We start from the raw sequence: 20,617 nt of genomic DNA, 5'->3' as shown, positions 1-20,617 counted from the left end.
GCAGAAATTTTGAAAACTTCGAATATTCAAAGGAAACACAGAGAGAGATAGAGAGAGAGAGAGAGAGAGACACACACACACACACACACACACACACACACACACACACACACACACACAGAGGGACAGGCTTTTGGTTTAGCTCTCACTAAACTAAGTGTTAACTCTTTGTGGTCTGTTTTGAACGTACTTTTGTTTGTTGGTGGTTACATGTGGTCCGATATAATCTTTGTTGTTTTTTGCCCCTGGAACGCAAGATCCGGGAATGTTTTGATTTAAGTCTGCATTTTGGAATATCATGGTAATTCGTAAATGTTGTCTGTGCCTTTTAATAGGTTTGATCATGCATGGTTAATGTTATATTCTTTTGAGGGACTTTCTACACTAATTTAAATCAATATGTGCCAGGAAAGGTTGATTTTTTAAAAATTGGGTTAAGATTGGTAAAAGTCTCTTGGAATTTGATTTTATCACGTTTGGAATTCATTTTCTGGCCAGAGTAAATGACCAAATACTGTTTGACCGGATAAGCTAATTTTTAATTCCAGAAATGCAAGGCCGTTTGAACTAGATTTTAGTAAAATGTTCTAAAATCTGAGAAAACTGATGAAGGTAGGAGGGTGATGTTGAACAATTTTCAGGTATTGAAGGAGATGTGGGAACACCTTCAAGCACGGTGGCACAGTGCTTAGCACTGCTGCCTCACAGCGCCTGAGACCCGGGTTCAATTCCCGCCTCAGGCGACTGACGGTGTGGAGTTTGCACGTTCTCCCCGTGTCTGCGTGGGTTTCCTCCGGGTGCTCCGGTTTCCTCCCACAGTCCAAAAGATGTGCAGGGTCAGGTGAATTGGTCGTGCTAAATTGCCTGTAGTGTTAGGTAAGGGGTAAATGTAGGGGTATGGGGTGGGGTTCGCTTCGGCGGGTCGGTGTGGACTTGTTGGGCCGAAGGGCCTGTTTCCACACTGTAATGTAATCTAACCTGCCCTTGTATGTGTTGTTGTCGATCTATAATCAGTTAAGCTATCATAATAAAAATCTCACTAGGATATTCTTAAAAATAACCTCTCCCTTCTCTGAAAGAAAAGTAGTCTGCTGCTGTGGTATTAAGATGTAGGAATTCATAGTTACAGAGAGTGATGACATCTTGACCCTTTCAGATAGGTTCACGTGCAAATAAAACATTTATTCAATATTTAATGATGATGATTATGGTAGCCAAAGAAGCAGTTATTTACATTTTATTTGTATATCTTTACAATGGAATTACTGGAATGGACAGATTGACATGATAAGGCCAATCACAATTTGTTTGGTTAGTTGGAGATAAAATTTATTCTGTAAATGACTTTTTTCAGTTTGTCCTAATTTTGCGAATGTAAAAACAGACACGATAAATCGATTATCTCAGAGGTTATAAATTAGCATGTTTGTGCTCACAGACATGAAAATATGCATTTTCTATGTGAGACTTGACCATTTGAATTTGTATTTCTGGGCTTGGTGTCTTTTAAAATCTGTGGAATTAATGAGGGTTAAATTGAAATTCCAGTAGTGTAAATCAGACCTACAGCATTTCAGAACACTTTAAATGGCTTTTAGTTTCTCTTTGAAGGCAGTGGCAAAGGAAATTGTGGATGTGGTTTAAATAGATTTTTAATTTGTATCAACAATGCATTATGCACAGTTTCATCCAAGCTTTGTTAGGTAGTTTAATTAACTAACTAGGCTTATGTTAGTGGTCCACAGGAAGTATTGCACAAGTTTTTCAGATTAATTTTGAATTCTGTATCATATTTTGGAGAAAAACGTAATCTAATAGCTGAGTGGAATTGGAGTTATTTGGATGCAGGCTAAATGTTGCACTTATTAGGAAAAATTTGATACAATTTTCTGCATACGACCCTAAGCAGATTTTATTCATTTAAAGTCTGTTTGTTATTCTTAATTAACAGTGAAATGTGTCAGCCACTTGTTCAGTTTCCATCTCTCAATTAGAGTACGTGCTTATATTAGTCAATATATATTTTACGTGCTTATATTAGTCAATATACATTGTCAGTGATCTGTGTCATTGCCTCATGGTTAATTTTAAATTTTAAACATGGTTGTAATAATTAATGTTCACCTGGACCATCCCTTAAATCAAATTGAGCATTGTACATGCAATGACCATACAAAGAAAAGTATAGGAAGCAGAGCGAGAGAAGAAACGTTAAGGAAAGTGAAACTTGCAGTGTTCCTCATGCAAAGAACTGGCACTGAAAACGCAACTTTAATAACCTTCTATTCTGTAGCCATTTTGATTTAGTGTTACATGATAAACTTGCCGAACAGTATGAAAAATCTATTTCTTGGAATTATGTACACTACTATTTCTGGATAGAATGGAGGCATTAACTCTCTTAAATGTTCAAATTGAATGCATTAATGACAAGTCAGAAAGGAAAAATTAAAGAATTGACATCAGAAGGTGCTAAAGAAAGGTCACTCTCTTGAGAAAGTGTGGCATGAACAAACAGATCAGCCAAAACAGCAGATGTTGTGGGTACATTGAAGATTTTAGGACTAAATAATACTGTAGTTGAGTAACTTCTTTTAAATTTTAGAATTAAAATGGAAGTGCTAAATAACTGTAAATTTTAAATTTAAACACTTTATTATACTGTGTATATGACATTTAAGTATTGATTCTGTAGCCTCTGTATAGGTCAGGAAACTAGAGACCTGGGATGTGGCATCTTGTGAACAGGCGGTAAACCTAATTTGAAAGAAAAATTGTGACAAATAGTGTAAATTATTAATTAAAACTGGAAGCACAAAGCCAATATTAAATGGAAAGATACCTTGTTGGCCAGTTGGAGGAATAATGCACGTGTATATACAACAGATGGAACTCCCAGAAATTGGGAGATTAGATTAGATTAGATTAGATTAGATGTTAAAAGTTGAGTCTGAATGGGTAGATGAGGGGTGAAAAAGGGAACAGGAGAAACACTGGGACACTAAGGAAGATAAGAAAGGAGTTGAAGCACAGCGCTGTAAAAATAATCTAAGTTTTACTCTGCATCCTGAGCCTATGTCTGGCATACTGACACTATTTGAGGAAGGGGATGAGACTGGGGAACATCTCCTGATAGTCCCCAGCACACCCCCTAATTCTAAACTTCCCCTTTACTCGGAAGATCAAGTCGTCCAATATCGGGTCACCAGCTTCATCATGAGGATGAGCAGCCTAGACCATTCTCAACCAAGGGCCGTCGCAGGAAACTGAGTAACCTGACCGCAAGGAGAAACCAGCCCAATTTACTCAATATGTCCGAAGGACAATACATACTCCTCAGGACTTGTTTGCTATATGTTCCTGTCCCCTGAAGTTACCACATGGCAAGGATGGGCCAGGGTGGTGTAGAGCCAGTCCACAGTTACGACGACTTGAAGGAGAGAAGGAGAGATTCCCTCACAATGATTCCCAGCAGATCACTTAATCCAGTCATTAGAATGAGCTTTACAACAACCTGTGAACATTAGTTACTTACTGGAATGCAAACCCAAACCTGGGGAGTCGGGAGGTGATTATGGAGAACAGTTTAGAGTTCTGAGGGAGGTGGCTGAGGAAATAGCGGAGGCGTTGGTTGAGATCTTTCAAAAGTCACTGGAGTCAGGGAATGTCCCGGATGATTGGAAGATCACTGTTGTAACCCCCTTGTTCAAGAAAGGATCAAGGCAAAAGATGGAAAATTATAGGCCAATTAGCCTAACCTCAGTTGTTGGTAAAATTCTAGAATCCATCATTAAGGATGAGGTTTCTAAATTCTTGGAAGAGCAGGGTCGGATTAGAATAAGTCAACATGGATTTAGTAAGGGGGGGGGTCATGCCTGACAAACCTGTTGGAGTTCTTTGAAGAGGTGACAAGTAGGTTTGACTGGGGAAACCCAGTGGATGTGGTCTCCCTAGACTTCCAAAAGGCCTTTGATAAGGTGCCACACGGGAGGCTGCCGAGCAAGGCGAGGGCCCATGGTGTTCGAGGTGAGCTACTGGTATGGATTGAGGATTGGCTGTCTGACAGAAGGCAGAGAGTTGGGATAAAAGGTTCTTTTTCGGAATGGCAGCCGATGACAAGCGGTGTCCCGCAGGGTTCAGTGTTGGGGCCGCAGCTGTTAACATTATATATTAATGATCTGGATGAAGGGACTGGGGGCATTCTAGCGAAGTTTGCCGATGATACAAAGTTAGGTGGACAGGCAGGTAGTACTGAGGAAGTGGGGAGGCTGCAGAAGGATCTAGACAATTTGGAAGAGTGGTCCAGGAAATGGCTGATGGAATTCAATGTGAGCAAATGCGAGGTCTTGCACTTTGGAAAAAAGAATAGAAGCATGGATTACTTTCTAAACGGTGAGAAAATTCATAAAGCCAAAGTACAGAGGAATCTGGGAGTGCTAGTTGAGGATTCTCTAAAGGTAAACATGCAGGTTGAGTCCGTGATTAAGAAAGCGAATGCAATGTTGTCAATTATCTCAAGAGGGTTGGAATATAAAAGCACTGATGTGCTACTGAGACTTTATAAAGCTCTGGTTAGGCCCCATTTGGAGTACTGTGTCCAGTTTTGGTCCCCACACCTCAGGAAGGACATAGTGGCACTGGAGCGTGTCCAGCGGAGATTCACACGGATGATCCCTGGAATGGTTGGTCTAACATATGAGGAACGGCTGATGATCCTGGGATTATATTCATTGGACTTTAGAAGATTAAGGGGAGATCTAATAAAAACTTACAAGATAATACATGGCTTGGAGAGGGTGGACGCTAGGAAATTGTTTCCGTTAGGCGAGGAGACTAGGACCCATGGACACAGCCTTAGGATTAGAGGGGGTAAATTCAGAACAGAAATGCGGAGACATTTCTTCAGCCAGAGAGTGGTGGGCCTGTGGAATTCATTGCCACAGAGTGCAGTGGAGGCTGGGACGCTAAATGTCTTCAAGGCAGAAATTGATAAATTCTTGATGTCACAAGGAATTAAGGGCTATGGGGAGAATGCGGGTAAGTGGAGTTGAAATGCCCATCAGCCATGATTGAATGGCGGAGTGGACTCGATGGATAGAAATGGCCTTACTTCCGCTCCTATGTCTTATGGTCTTATAGTTTGTTTCCTGTTACGGAACATTTGCAAGTGATCAAGCCTTTAATTGAAAAGCTAACTCCCCTTTGTTTAGCGCTATGCTTTTGCAATGTATTCCTCCTGGTATCGCTGACATGATCCAGACAAACAATATGAACTGGTCCAGGAATTCCCTGTCGCTAATGAGGTAAGCGGTAATCTTCTGGGATGGCCAGAACGAGCCCAAACCATGATCCGAATATGTCCAGCAACTTCGTGATCCCTATACCTCATGTGCCAACCCCAACGAGGTTCGTTGAGACCAGGATACCAACTGGGGGTGGAACCTACCTCAGATGCCCAAGTGACCACCACTGAGTAACCCTTTCCCGATCGGAAATAATAACTTGACTTTTACAATGGTTAAGCTCAGTGACCATGGGAATGGAATAAGGAATGTACAGATTTGGCAAAAAATAGCATTTGTTTCTTTCCCATGACAGTTTTGTTGATTAGATTAGATTCCCTACAGTATGGAAACAGGCCCTTCGGCCCAACAAGTCCATACCGACCCTCTGAAGAGTAACCCACCCAGACCCATTCCCCACATATGCACCTAACACTATGGGCAATTGCTATAATGAAATGGCTAAAATACAGATGTATCCCAGGTATTAATCTATAGCTGACGTAAATAAAGCCACATAAATGGCTTTTGTTTACTTAAGGGAAACTATACTGAAAGCATTAACTATCTGGTTCACATGCAGTGACACAAATACAGACACATCAGCAGCTATGCTTAATTATACTAAATTTATTAATTATCTAATGGGAACCTAATAAAAAATATTATATGGTGAGAATTAGAGAAAATAAGATAATAACGCATATTAAGGGTACAAATTATGCTGTCCCTAAGATTTAGAGATTCATTAGCATATTCAGGGATATCTATGATTGATACTCTTGATTATTGACTATTGATCTGTCACCAGCTGAATTACAATACAGTGTGTTTTTTTTTGTAACTTACTTGTGGTCTGAGAATTTGAGTTAACACCCAGAACTGGACTGATAGTCCAGTCAATAACGGCACACAGCCGTAGCTCCTTCAATCCCTCTGCAATGGCAAGTGAACTCGCTGGTGCCTCTGCAGGTGGGAGGAGCGGGTGAAACCCTTCCCACACTCAGAGCAGATGAATGGCCTCTCCCCGGTGTGAATCTGCTGGTGTTTCTGCAGGCTGGAATAGTCCGTGAATCCCTTCCCGCACACAGAACAGGAGACCAGTCTCTCCTCGGTGTGGATCTGCCCGTGCGCCAGCAGGGCAGTTGAATGGGTGAAACCTCTCCCGCAGACGGAGCAGATGAAGGGCCTCTCCCCAGTGTGAACACGCCGGTGTCTCTGCAGGGCAGAGGAGTTAGTGAATCCCTTCCCACACTCAGAGCAGGTGAATGGCCTCTCCCCGGTATGAATGTGCCGGTGTCTCCGCAGGTCAGAGGAATTAGTAAATCCCTTCCCGCACTTGGTGCAGGTGAATGGCCTCTCCCCGGTGTGGACCCGTTGGTGTCTCCGCAGGGCAGATGAACTATTGAACATCTTCCCGCACATGGAGCAGGAAAACGGCCTCTCTTCAGTGTGAATGCGCTGGTGCATCAGCAGGGTAGACAACCGACTGAACGCCTTCCCGCACATGGAGCAGGAAAACGGCCTCTCCTCAGTGTGGATGCGCTGGTGCATCAGCAGGGTAGATGACTGGGTGAACACCTTCCCACACACGGAGCAGGAAAATGGCCTCTCTTCAGTGTGGATGCGCCAGTGCGTTCGCAGGGTAGACGACTGACTGAACTCCTTCCCACACACAGAGCAGGTGAACGGTCTCTCCCTTGTGTGAACCCGCTGGTGGGTCACCAGGGTGGATAAATGAATGAATGCCTTCCCGCACACAGAGCAGGTGAATGGTCTCTCCCCGCTGTGACTGCGCCGATGGCGTTCAAGCAAGGATGGGAATTTGAATTCCTTCCCACAGTCCCCACATTTCCACGGTTTCTCCATCACACGGGAATTCTCGTTTCTCTCCAGCTTTGAAACTCAGTTGAAGGACCACTCACACACGGAACGTGTTCAGTCTCTCGCCACTGCCATTCATCAAGCTTGCTCTGCAATTCAAGAAGATCATGTGTGTCCTGTTGTGTCCTTAATTCCATTTCCTGCCTGCCTCCATAACCTTTCATTCCCTTGTCACTCAAAATTCTTTTCAATTCAGCCTTGAATACATTCAAAGAGCCAGTCTCTCCTACTCCCTGTGGGGGAGCATTGCAAAAACTAACAAGAGAGAATAATTTATTCATCTCTGCCTAAAATGAGATACCACGTTTTTGTAATCTGGGTCTTCAAATTCTAGATTCTCTGACAAGGAAGCATTTTATCTAAATCTACCCTTACAAGCTCAGTTCTGGTCACCCAGTTATCAGAAGGGTATTATCAAGCTAGAGAGAGTTCACAGGAAACTTACAAGTTGTTGCCTGGTGTGGAAGATTTGAAGAAATGTTGGATCGGCTGGGCCTTTTTTCACTGGAGTGTAAGAGGTTGCGAGAAGGGAAGTTCATAAAGTAATGAGAGGTATAAATATAGACGATTTCACAAATGGGGGCATATTTATAATGTGAGGAGAGAGATCTGAAAAAAAGACAAGGACCTTTTTTTTTCATAGAGTGTGGGTCACATGTAGAATGAACTTGCTGAAGAAGTGGTAGATGCTGGTACAATTACAACATTTAAAAGATTTTTGGATAGGTACATGAATAGGAAAGGTTTGGAGGGATATGGGCCAGGAGCAGGCAGGACAGGTGCGATTACGTTCGGCATGGACCGATTGGACTGAACGGTCTGTTTCTGTGCTGCGTAATTCTGTGACTATAACTCTATGACTGTACTAGAAAAGCACAGCAGTCAGGCAGCATCCGAGGAGCAGGAAATTTGAAGTTTCAGGCAAAAGCCCTTCATCCGGAACTTTCGCTCGAAACGTCAATTTTCCTGCTCCTCGGATGCTGCCTGACCTGCTGTACTTTTCCAGCACCACTCTAATCTCGACTCTGATCTCCAGCAGTGCTTACTTTCGCCTCTATGACTGTACTGCCAAGCAGCTAATTATAATTTCCCGTGGCGTTAAATGCTAACCATCTCCTGGGGAAGCCCACCCCTTTAACTGCGAGTATTAACCAAACAAATAAATCTGCCGGGTGAAGGAAGCAAAGCCTGTCGATGTCTTCAACAGTGAGACCAAGGTAAAAACAAGGACTGCAGATGCTGGAAACCAGAGTCTAGATTAGAGTGGTGCTGGAAAAGCACAGCAGGTCAGGCAGCATCCGAGGAGCAGGAGAATTGACGTTTCGGGCAAAAGCCCACAACAGTGAGACCAAGCCAACCTTTCCAGAGTCTCTCCCCTCTCCTCTCCCCTCTCCCCTTCCTGGATGAATTTCATTTCCTTTCAGCTCCTGCAAGTCAACAATTGAATTCCAGAATGAAAACAAAAGGAATGGAAACCGGGGTGAGAAAAGAGAGTGCCGTACTTACAGCTGATTGACAGAGGAACGAAGTTGCAGTCTGGGATAAAGCTCTATCTTCACTCGGATAGAGAGGAGCTGCGGCTTCTCCAACTCATGGGTCCAACTTTGCATTACGACCCTAGGCTAGCTCTGATTGGCAGGAGGACCGGAAGAAGGCCGGTCCTCCAGCGATTCAATTGGTCAATCTCCAAGGCAGCTGACCGTAGTCTTTTGTGATGCAAAGGGGTTGGCCACCGCCGGACCAGCAATTTGGAACACGGGGTACGTCCCCGGCCGGAACCGTGGCTCCTATTGGCTCCTTCAAGGAGTTCCCGCCCCTATATTCGACGTCATAACGCCGAAGTAGCCCTCTCAGTTTCAGAGTGAAACTCCCTCCTCTGGGTAATATCTAAGAGTGAAGTAATATCTACTCCTTTCCATTTCTCATTCAGGAAGGAGGGAGAAAGGGAGAAGGGAGAGAGGAGTACTGTTTACTTGTTGCAACTGGGGTAAATCCAGGGAGGGAGCAGACTCTGCAAAGGTGCTCAGATGCACTCTGACCCTCTTGGAGATATTGTCATTTTCCCCCTCAGTTTGACACGTTTATTAGAATACAATTTACACCTTGGAAAAAGATTGCCTTTTTCCTCATATTCATAATTTCATTCCATGGTTTCTCATGGAATGGAGCAGCATTTAAACCATTAGCACATTGATATAAAATGTACATATATGTTGCTTCTTGTGGTGTACATCTGATATTATTTGCTGTTGTAAAAGCTTCATGGCTACTATTTTTCATCTCCTAATCACTATTACGATGGGGATTCCCTTCCCCAAAGGTCTCTCCCCAGATGCATTAACACTGGGGAGAGACCTTTCTCCTGCTGTCAGTGTAGGCAGACATTCATTAGTGCATCCCACCTCATGACACACCAGAGCAATCACACCCGCGACAGGCAGTTCATCTGCGGGAAAGCATTCATTGATTCTTCCAGCCTGCTGAAACACCAGCAGGTCCATACTGGATAGGGTCCATGTGTAGGCAGGGGTCAGTCAGATGGGCGATCTGTGGAAGCACCAATGGGTGTACGTGGTCAAGAGGCCATTCACCTGCCCCGAGGGAGGGAAGGGCTTCACTCATGTGACCAACTTGCAGAAGCAGGAGCAGTTCTGCATGTGGGAGAGGACCTTCAGATGCCCCGCGTGTGGGAAGGGGTTGACTTGCTCGGCTAAGCTGCTGACCCACCAGCGGGTTCACACCGGGCACAGCCCGCTCACCTGCTCTCAGTGCGAGAAGGGCTTCATTTGCTCCTCCCACCCGTGGAGTACCAACAAGTTCAAATGCCATCACAAGGGGATTGAAGAAGCGATGGCAAGTGACAATTTCAACTGCACTATCAACCCAGTTCTGGGGACTCCTGGGTTCGAATCCCGCTGTGGCAGATGGCGGAATTGGAATTCGGTCAGAAATCTGGAGTTCAGAATCAAATGATGAAATCATTTTCAGGGGAAAACAAATCCCCATCTGATTCACTCATGTCCTTTTTAGGGAAGGAAACTGCCATTGCGGGAAAGGATTCACTCAGTCGTCCCAGCTACATCCTTTACCCAGTTTGGCCTGCACATGACTCCAGACCCACAGCCGTGTAGTTGACTCTTGATATTGTCCCCCCTCCCCCCGACACATGAGCAGCGAGAAAGTCACTTGGATACAGTGTGTAAGTTGAAATTGCTGAGTGAGGCAATACTTGCTACAGGTTAACGCTGTACCAAGGATCCAGTTACAAAGGGACAACTCAGCTGACGAATAGTAAAGAAAGTGGTGGCGGTGGGGGTAATGTTTGTGCTTTGACCTTGTGTTGTTTTAAAAAACTACTTTTTGTACGCCTTTTTGCTGGAAGACCTGAAGCTGTAACAAAGTTGGGTCACAGTAAAGGTTACCTGAACTTACTGCCGGGCTCAGACTCTCATTGAAAGCTGTGAGACACAAAAGGTTTCTGTTTTAAAACAGCTCATTTCTTACAGCCTCCAGCTAAGTTTCCAATGTCATGTATCAGAAAGAGCAGTGAATGAGTAGCTGTTATCATTAGAAACTTAAAATTTTCATCTTTGCAGATACTGCATCGTTTCATCAGCATTGTAAAGTTTACTGGCATCAGCGGGAGATGTGGGCTGTATTATCTAGAAATAAAGTTTAAAAATCACACAACACCAGGTTATAGTCCAACAAGTTTATTTGGAAGAACTAGTTTTGGGAGGGGTGCACCTTCATCAGGTAGCTGTGGGGAGATCATAAGACACAAATTTATTGCAAATGATTACAGCATCATGCAACTGAAATGATATATTGAACAAACCTAGATTTCTGTTAAGTCTTTCATCTTTTAGAATGGGTTGCAGGTTTCGGTTCATTAATATGTAAATCCCAGAACTTTTTCTAAGTCACATTCTTGAGATAACTTAATGTTTTATTTAAAAACGTGACATCTCAGTTCAGACTATGATGTGATGTTAGAGTCTGTCTGTATCCCAATCTTGACTGGTTCTATTTCCAAAATATTTTGCGCCTTCTGAGTAAAATATAATGTATCTGCAAATATAATTCGGCAAATGCAAATTCACCCCATAGACTTTGATGTGTGTATGCATGCATGAGAGAGAGTGTGTGTGAGTGTGTTCACGTGATATGCACGGGTGAGTGCGCATGAGAGAATGTGTGTTTGCATATGTGCATGCTTGGTAAAGTATGTGTGTGATGGAATGTAAGCCTGTGTCTGAGAGACAGCGTGCATATGAGAGGGTCTGTTTGAGTGTGTGAGTATGTAAGAATGTGTGTGTCTGAGAGGGAGTGTATGGTGAAGTAGGGTCACCTGCAGTGTGACATGAATCCAAGGTCCCGGTTGAGGCCATCCTCATGGGTTCTGAACTTGGCTATCAGCCACTTGTCCATGACGCCCAGATATCCTAACCTAATCCATTCCCATTTGCCAGTACTTGGCTCATATCCCTCTGAACCCTTCCTATTCACATACCCATCCAAATGCCTTTTAAATGTCATAATTGTTCCAGCCTCCACCACTTCCTCTGGCAGCTCATTCCATACACGCACCACCCTCTGCATGAAAAAGTCGCTCCTAAGGTCTCTTTTATATCTTTCCCCTCTCATTCTGACCACTACCCTCTGTTTCTGGACTCATCCACACCAGGGAAAATACCTTATCTGTTTATCCTATCCATACCCCTCATGATTTTGTGAACCTCTGTAAGGTCACCCCTCAGCCTCCAATGGTCCAGGGAAAACAGCTCCAGCCTATTCAGCCTCTCCTTTTAGCTCAAATCCTCCAACCCTGGCAACATCCTTGTGAATCTTTCCTGAAGCTTTTCAAGTATCACAACATCCTTCCGACAGGAAGTAGAAGAGAATTGCATGCAATATTCCAATATTCTCAATTTTTCTTTCAAATTAGGTTTATCGCCTGTTCAGAATAGGCCACATCCCAGGTCTCTAGTTTCATCACTCATGTCAATCTGATATTCCAGTAATTCCATTGTATATATATATATATATATATATATACCAATAAAATGTAAATGACTGTTTCATTGGCTACATAATGATCATCATTAAATATTCTGAGTAAATGTTATATTTGCACATGAACCTATCTAAAAGGGTCAAAAAGTAACAATTCTCTATAACTATGTATACTGGCTGAAATGCCTACATCTTAGTATCACATTAGCAGGCTACATTTTCTTTCCAGAGAAGGGAGTTTTTTTTTAAAAGAATAGCCTAAAGAGATTTTTATTATGCTAGCATAACTTATCGTAGATCTACAATAGCACGTCCAAGGGTAGCTATCCCCACATCTCCTTCAATACCTGAAAATTGTTCAACTCACCCCTACATCTTCATCTTCATCAGTTTTTTTCAGTGTTATGAAGGTGTAGGGTTACCCTACCTTTAAGAGAATTGAAAAGCTAGTAGGGACTTAGAGAAGCACAGAGAGTCCGGAACAAAGTAACTATTTAACATTTGGTCAAAACAGCCAGCAACAGCTGGGCTGCCATGAGACAAAAACACATTCAAATTTGGCCAATTAGTTTAAATTATGCCGCATGATACCAAACACCATTTGAATTTAGTTTTTTGATAATATTAAAACCAACGACACAATCCAATGTTTTGGCATATAAAACCAGACAGTTTGAACAGTTAGCCAGAGGGCCAAAAGAGAACGCCAGAAGACCAACAGATGTTGGCTGCTGATAAGGGCTCTCTGAGAGGTACCTGTCTGGAGAAGGCGTTTACACAGAAAGAAAAATAGAAACCAATCTGGAGACAGAATCTACAGAGGAAACTTGACAAAGCTGACTCATTTTGAAACATGATTATTTTTCTGTAAATCGTAATTGGGATTTTTTTTATTGGACTAGTATTGTAGAGGGGGTAAGTAAAAGATAGGGTTAAGAGAAAGGAGTTGTAAATAATTGTTAGTTAATATTCTCTGTTAGACCTTTTAAAAGTCAATTCCTACTTTAATTAGTGACTTTTTTGAAAGTTCTTTGCCTCTCGATTTTTACCAGATTAAGGCACAGTTGTTTAAATGAGCTGAGGGGTTTCCCTGTGTCATAATAGTTAAAATTCGGGAGGCAAACGGTATTGCATTTCTGGAATTAAAGATTACCTTATCCGTTAAAACAATATTTGGAAATCCACTCTGTCCAGAAACTGAAATTCCAAACATGATCAAATCAAATTCTAAGAGATAATTTTTACCAATCTTTACAGCCTTTTTTTAAATCAACCTTTCCTGGCAGATATAGATTTAAGTTAGTACAGAAAGTATCTCAAGAGGATATAGCAAAATGCAGACTTAAATCAAAACATTCCCAGATCTCGAGTTCCAGGGACAAGAAAAAACCCACCAACAAATGAAAGTACATTCAAAACAGACCACTAAGAGTTAAGACTTAGATCAGTGAGAGCAGGACCAAAAGCTTGTGTCAGTCTCTCTCTCTGTGCATTCAAATGTCTATTCAAATTTTTCAAAATTTCTACCAATTGTTTTATGTGATTGCAATTAAAAGCCATCAGGTGGAAATGGCTTCTCAGTCCTTTGTGTCCATTTCACCCATTTGTTGACAAAGTGATAGTTTTGGAAACAGTTCCCCCTTCTATTGACAGCTGTCTCTCTCCCACGCACACTACCACAATCATTCAATCATTCAAACTGGACACCCTTTACTTCATATATTACAATTTACCAAGTTGCCCAATTCACACAAAGAATTTACCAAAATGTCCAATTTCTCTGAGGGGCTTCCAACCCCTATAAATCATTTTCCTGATCAGTTATTTCAACAGACCATATCAACAATACAATAGACAATAGACAATAGACAATAGGTGCAGGAGTAGGCCATTCTGCCCTTCGAGCCCGCACCACCATTCATTATGATCATGGCTGATCATCCTCAATCAGTATCCTGTTCCTGCCTTATCTCCATAACCCTTGATTCCACTATCCTTGAGAGCTCTATCCAACTAATCCAGAATCTGGGCCTCCACTGCCTTCTGGGGCAGAGCATTCCACACAATACGGAGTGAGATATTTACCAAGGCTGTCCTCCTCTTTCTGTAACTTCATACGTTCACCCGGCCATATCCAAAGGAGTCAGCTCTCTAAGCCAAATCTGTTACGTAATGGGGAACACTTCCCTGACCATGGTCACCAGTCCCAACTCTTTTATCTCAGGAACATTGCAGAACAGCCAAGGACACCCCACCGCAACCTAGAGCAACCTCATAAAAAAAACCCTTATAATCCTGCTATAGGTGGTTCATTTGATCCCTTCAAGGTACCAGTCTCACGAGACCAGGGCAGATCATCTGTTGGGACACAAGGAGTGGTCTTAAGGTAAAATACCTATGAGGCCTCCACTGTGTTGCATCGATCCAAACTCTTGGTCATTTACTCAGCCCAGAGAAACAGTCCTGATGTTGGGAAAAGAGCCACAGCACCAAAATGTTGACTCAGAAATTCTTGGATCACACGTAAAGTACAAATTAAATGCACTTCATTGTAATTAATCTGGTGAGAGATCAATAATTTATAATCCAGAGTATCAATCAAGATATCCATGAATGTACTAACGATAAATCTCTGATTTTTAGCAAAAAGCCAGCATACTTTATGCCCTTATGTTCGTAACAACTTTGTATGTTCCAGTTCCCACAATATAGTTTCAATTAAGTTTGCATAATTTGAACTACATAATTAATACATTTAGTGTTGTTCACATAGATTAAAACAAAGCTATTAATGTTTTCTCCATCTGGTGCCATTTGTATCAATGCAGATAAAACCTAAGATATCAGCATTCTATTCATGAGGTTATGGAAACTCTGTCTGGGAAAGGACAGACACAAAGTTATGTCAAGATTCATGCCTTCTTCAATTCATTCTCATGGTCAATGTACATTATCGGTCATGTATTAAGAAGATCAGAAATAGGAATGGGAGTATGTAATTGACTGTTGAGATGCTCTGTCTTTCATCACCATCCATGGCTGAACATTCATCTGAATTCTCTTCCCTGCACGGTTTTTTTCATGACTTCACTTAATGAAGGGGCTCCACTTCAAGAGCTTGTGATTTCAAATAAACCTGTTGGACTATAACCTGGTGTCATGTGACTTATGACTAAAAAAATGGATTTGATGTTATTACACATCGCTGGAGCAGTGGGCCTCAGGGCTCAGAGGTAGGGACAGTACCACTGAAGCACAAAAAAACTCTGTAGTAAATAGGAGTTCCCATTCACTCTTTTGAATGAATGGGAACTCCTTCGTCCTCGACAAGGGACACTACCGTTGTACCCCCAGCCCATTGGGTCCTCTCCTGTTGAATGAGTGAATAGGAATGGAAAGGGGTGGAGACACTGACATGTGTACGAACCTCTCCACTAATCGGCAGCACAGTGGCTCAGTGGTTAGCACTGCTGCCTCACAGCACTAGGGTCCCAAGTTGGATTCCCCCTTCGGGCAACTGTCTATGTGGAGTTTGCACGTTCTCTCCCTGTGTCTGTATGGGTTTCCTCTGAGTGGTCTGGTTTCCTCCCACAATTCAAGGCGCAGGTCAGGTGAATTGGCCATGCTAAATTGCCACATAGTGTTTGGTGCATGAGTCAATGGTAAATATAGGGTAGGGGAATGGGTATCGGTAGGTCATTCTTTGGAGGGTTGGTGAGGACATGTTAGGCCTGTTTCCATACTGTAGGGAATCTAATCGATCCCAAAGCCTACGGTTGGTGTGGACTAGTTGGAGAGCAACGTTCCATGGCGGGGGGGGGGGGTTGGGTTGGGTTGGGTTTGGGGGGAGTGAGTTCCCTAAGGCCCACAAAGCCGGCTGCCATTAGGTGGAGTAAGGTGCGCTCTGATTGGAGGGATCACAGATGATGCACGTCACAGAAGGAGGAGACAAAAAAAAAGAAAAACAAAGATGGCGGTGTGAGACTGTGATTTTCTAATCGACTCAGTGGGCGGTTTCTGACGGAGGGAGGGAGGGAGAGAGAGAGGGGACAGACAGGCATCGTTTATCTCAGAAAATACCTTTAAAATACATTTCAAACTAAAGTCAGAATGTTTGAAACTGAAGTTGTGAAGAAAACAGTCCCCAGTGGGGTTTCTTGTTTATTTTTGTACAATTTCTGGGGCCCGGGAAGGTGGAGGTGACGGTTACCGGGTGAACGAGAAAACAAATTTAAAATGCAGCGGGAGGTGGAGGAGCGGCGGCGGGGGGTAAAGTCCGGCGGAGCACAAGCTGGAGGAGAGGCTGCACTCGGTGCTGTGCTGGACCGTGAGCCTGGAGCTACCCGCGGCTTCACTCTACCAGGTACCGGGCTGGGCTGAGGGGGAATCCGGGGGATAAGGCGGATCGCCATTCGCCTGGAGCCTCAATCACTCCCATTCCTAAAACAAACATAATTTCTATTAAAATCACCATCTTATTCTCCATACACCTTCTATAATCCCATCCTTATCCATACAGGAGGGCAGGCTGCACTATCTGACTGAACTGATACGGTATTCAGTTGTGCATAATGAATAGATATCTCTTTTTAAAAATAGCAAGTTTTCAGATGACACCAAAATTGGAGGTGTAGTGGACAGCGAAGAGGGTTACCTCAGATTACAACAGGATCTTGATCAGATGGGCCAATGGGCTGAGAAGTGACAGATGGAGTTTAATTCAGATAAATGCGAGGTGCTGTATTTTGGGAAAGCAAATCTTAGCTGGACTTATACACTTAATGGTAAGGTCCTAGGGAGTGTTGCTGAGCAAAGAGACCTTGGAGTGCAGGTTTATAGCTCCTTGACAGTGGAGTCGCAGGTAGATAGGATAGTGAAGAAGGCGTTTGGTATGCTTTCCTGTATTGAATACAGGAGTTGGGAGGTCATGTTGCGGCTGTACAGGACATTGGTTAGGTCACTGTTGGAATATTGCATGCAATCCTCGTCTCCTTCCTATCGGAAAGATTTTGTGAAATTTGAAACGGTTCAGAAAAGATTTGCAAGGAGGTTGCCAGGTTTGGAGGATTTGAGCTATTGGGAGAGGCTGAACAGGCTGGTAGAGGTTTACAAAATTATGAGGGACATGGATAGAGTAAATAGGCAAAGACTCCCTGGGGTCAGGGAGTCTAGAACTAGAGGGCATAGGTTTAGGGTGAGAGGGGAAAGATATAAAAGAGAGCTGTGGGGCAACTTTTTCACACAGAGGGTGGTACATGTATGGAATGAGCTGCCAGAGGATATGATGGAGGCTGGTACAATTGCAACATTTAAGAGGCATTTGGATGGGTATATGAATAGGAAGAGTTTGGAGGGATATGGGCCGGGTGCTGGCAGGTGGGACTAGATTGGGTTGGGATATCTGGTCGGGATGGACAGGTTGGACCAAAGGGTCTGTTTCCGTGCTGTACATCTCTTTGACTCTCTACTCAATGTTATTTACTACATATTAAACATAAAATATTGCAATACTTCAACATGCACTGTAGAAGGTCACAGGCAATATTGCATGCCAGAGCCTGTGTAAACCTCTATGTGGTTATGTTTTATAAATGTGATTTGAGGTAATCACACGTAAAATGTGGTCTCATGCAATCATTGGTTAGGGTTTTTTTTTATGTGTGTCTGTGTATATAGGTATGTTATTTGGATCCTGGGGTTTTGTCTAGCCCAGTGATGGTTTGGCTATCGAGAAAGGGGAGTCAGGTACTAATTAATCTTTCTGCCAAATCCAGCACCTTGACCAAGAGCTTCACTTCTTTGCGATTGTCATCTTCCAAAGAATCAACCTACCCAGCATTTATGCAGACCTATGCATATGTATGATTGTACCTGAATGCTGGAAATCTCGGTCATATTTCCGGTTCTCCATGCATGGCAAATTGGACGTGTTTAATTTTGTTTTCTTGCAAGTGTTGTGAAACGTAGTCTGATCATGTAAAAGTCGACCCTAGTTCTTCATAGATAACAGATCAATGTTTGAGGGTCAGATTGCTGGCCGTCATCTCCCGCTCCAGCTTTGCAGTCTGCCAGTTGTTCAGCTCTACAACTGTCTTCCAGTTTGCTGGCTGTTAGTTCCACTCTGGTTCTTCAGAATTACCATAATTGTTTTCTTATTTCTTTAGTTGGACTTCTGCTCATGACAGGGTATGAATTTTGACAGGCATGAATTTCAGCCCCTCAAAAGTAGTATCCATGTAATAGTCGACCCCCTAAATTTAACTTTAAAGAAGCTTAAAAAAATTGATTATTACTCATGTATATATGGGATAAATTAATTGTTAATTGCTTCTTTGCTTTATGTTATTTTGGCTTACGAAAGGTTTCATAGGAACGCTTTACTTACGGATAGTGGGGGAAACCTGTATCAATACAATACAGCAAAGTCACAGGCTCTTCTTACTTGATTAGATTAGATTACTTACAGTGTGGAAACAGGCCCTTCAGCCCAACAAGTCCACACCGCCCCGCCGAAGCACAACCCACCCATACCCCTACATCTACCCCTTATCTAACACTACAGGCAATTTAGCATGGCCAATTCACCTGACCTGCACATCTTTGGACTGTGGGAGGAAACCGGAGCACCCGGAGGAAACCCACACAGACACGGGGAGAATGTGCAAACTCCACACAGTCAGTCGCCTGAGGCGGGAATTGAACCCGGGTCTCTGGCGCTGTGAGGCAGCAGTGCTAACCACTGTGCCACCGTGCCGCCCATTTGGTTTAGGTACCCCCACCTCCGAGCCTGTGCCGATTCTTAATCCTTACTTAGACCTGCTATTTATTGCCCATGCATGGTTTCTATCCCTCTGTTCGCCTCCCATTTGTGTATCAATCAAGATACGCCTTAAACATTGCTAAGGTGCCTACTTCCACTACCTCCACTGGCAGTGCATACCAGGTAACCACCATCCCTCTGTGAAAAAACCTTCCCTTCCACTTCTCCCCTAGACTGACTCCTCTCGCCTTGAACCTGTGTCCTTTTGTAGATGACCATTCCATCCTGGGGAAATGAAAAGGCCTCGGACGATCATAGAATCCCAACAGTGTGGAAAAGACCATTCAGCATAACAAGTGCGCACAAGGATGTATGGAAGGCGCTAGCTATGAAGAGAGGTTGAGTAGGTTAGGTTTGTTTTCATTAGAAAAAAGAAGATTGAGGGGGGAATCCTGACTGAGGTTACCAAATCATGAAGGGTTTAGACAGGGTGGATAGAGACAAGCTTTTTCCCCCAAGGTGAAGGATTCAATAACGAGAGGTCATGCTTTCAAGGTGAGAGGTGGAAAGTTTAAGGGGATACACGCAGCAAGTACTTCACACAGAGGGTAGTGGGCGTTTGGAACGCGTTGCCAGTAGAGGTGGTAGAGGCAGGCACGGTAGATTCATTTAAGATGCGTCTGGACAGATGCATGAGTCGGTGGGGAGCAGAGGGATACAGATGCTTAGGAATTGGGCGACAGGTTTAGACAGTACATTTGGATCAGCTCAGGCTTGGAGGGCCGAAGGGCCTGTTATATTTCTTTATTCTTACTTGAGGGGTTTTAGTTTTGATTGCTACATGCAATAAAGTGTAAATCATTGTTTCAGCAATTGAGTCTGTGTGTGGTTTTTGAGACAGTAGCCAAATTAAGCAGATTCACCCACAGCCAGAGTGAGAGGCTGGGATTAATATTGTCTCCATTATATTCAGCAAGATGTCATGTCAATATTGTTATTAAGCAACGGCTGCACTCTATCCCCACCGAGATCTCAAAGTGAAACACCCAAAGAGGAGCGGGTTGCTCTATAATCTGTAAAATTAGGGTGAAAAGTAGTGTAATTTGCTCTAGTGATAAAAATAAATTGCTGACACTTTAAAATCAACAAAAAGCAATTTATTTATCCAACTCTAACGGTGAACACCCCAAACAAATGCCTTCTAACTATTCACTATATCGGAATAAAAGATGATTCTTGTAGTGTGCTGTTCCAATAAATAAGAGTCCCAATGATATAACAAAAAAAATAGAATTTAGTCTTTCTGATTACAGCCATATTACGTGTCGTCTGGAATGTTCAGTGCCTTCTTCCATCAAATCTTCTGTCAGGAATGCCCTTGTCTGTGTTTTTTTAATTGATGCTTTCTCTAATACACAGACGACTAGGAGAGCCAACTTCTCTCTCTCGAGCTGAGGACTCTTAGCTTTAACGAAGGGGCTCTGTACAAATGCCCCCTTCTTGAAGACATAGCAATTTCTTTCAAGAGGGGCTGTAAAAGGTAGAAGTTACGATTCACCTTGGACTAGAGACTTTGCAAATGGCTAATAGGTACTGGCTGAGACAATAATCAGGGAAAAGGGTTTGAAATTTCTTTTCCAAAACACTCATACAATGAAAGGGCAGATCTCCCATT

The 20,617-nt window shown here is 43.1% G+C and overlaps 2 protein-coding genes across 2 annotated transcripts in view; one reads left to right on the top strand and one right to left on the bottom strand.

The window, feature by feature from the left end:
- The window catches only part of LOC122543548 (uncharacterized), a 398,874-nt gene that overhangs the window by 90,098 nt on the left and 288,159 nt on the right, over nt 1-20,617 (top strand). The gene's annotated exons all lie outside the window — the stretch shown is intronic.
- On the bottom strand, nt 5,893-8,788 carry LOC148144608 (uncharacterized). Its single transcript, XM_087974922.1, has 2 exons — nt 8,673-8,788; nt 5,893-7,255 (listed from the first exon to the last, which is right to left on the bottom strand). Exon 2 carries the CDS (start codon nt 7,149-7,151, stop codon nt 6,210-6,212), a length of 942 nt encoding a protein of 313 aa, XP_087831048.1. The 5' UTR covers nt 7,152-7,255; nt 8,673-8,788; the 3' UTR covers nt 5,893-6,209.

This window comes from Chiloscyllium plagiosum, unplaced genomic scaffold, assembly GCF_037043375.1.
Source record: "Chiloscyllium plagiosum isolate Xiang-an unplaced genomic scaffold, Cpla_swu_hap1 HiC_scaffold_27, whole genome shotgun sequence".
Taxonomy (NCBI): domain Eukaryota; kingdom Metazoa; phylum Chordata; class Chondrichthyes; order Orectolobiformes; family Hemiscylliidae; genus Chiloscyllium; species Chiloscyllium plagiosum.
The sequence above is the reverse complement of the archived record's forward strand: the minus strand, read 5'-3'. Positions and strand labels throughout refer to the sequence as shown.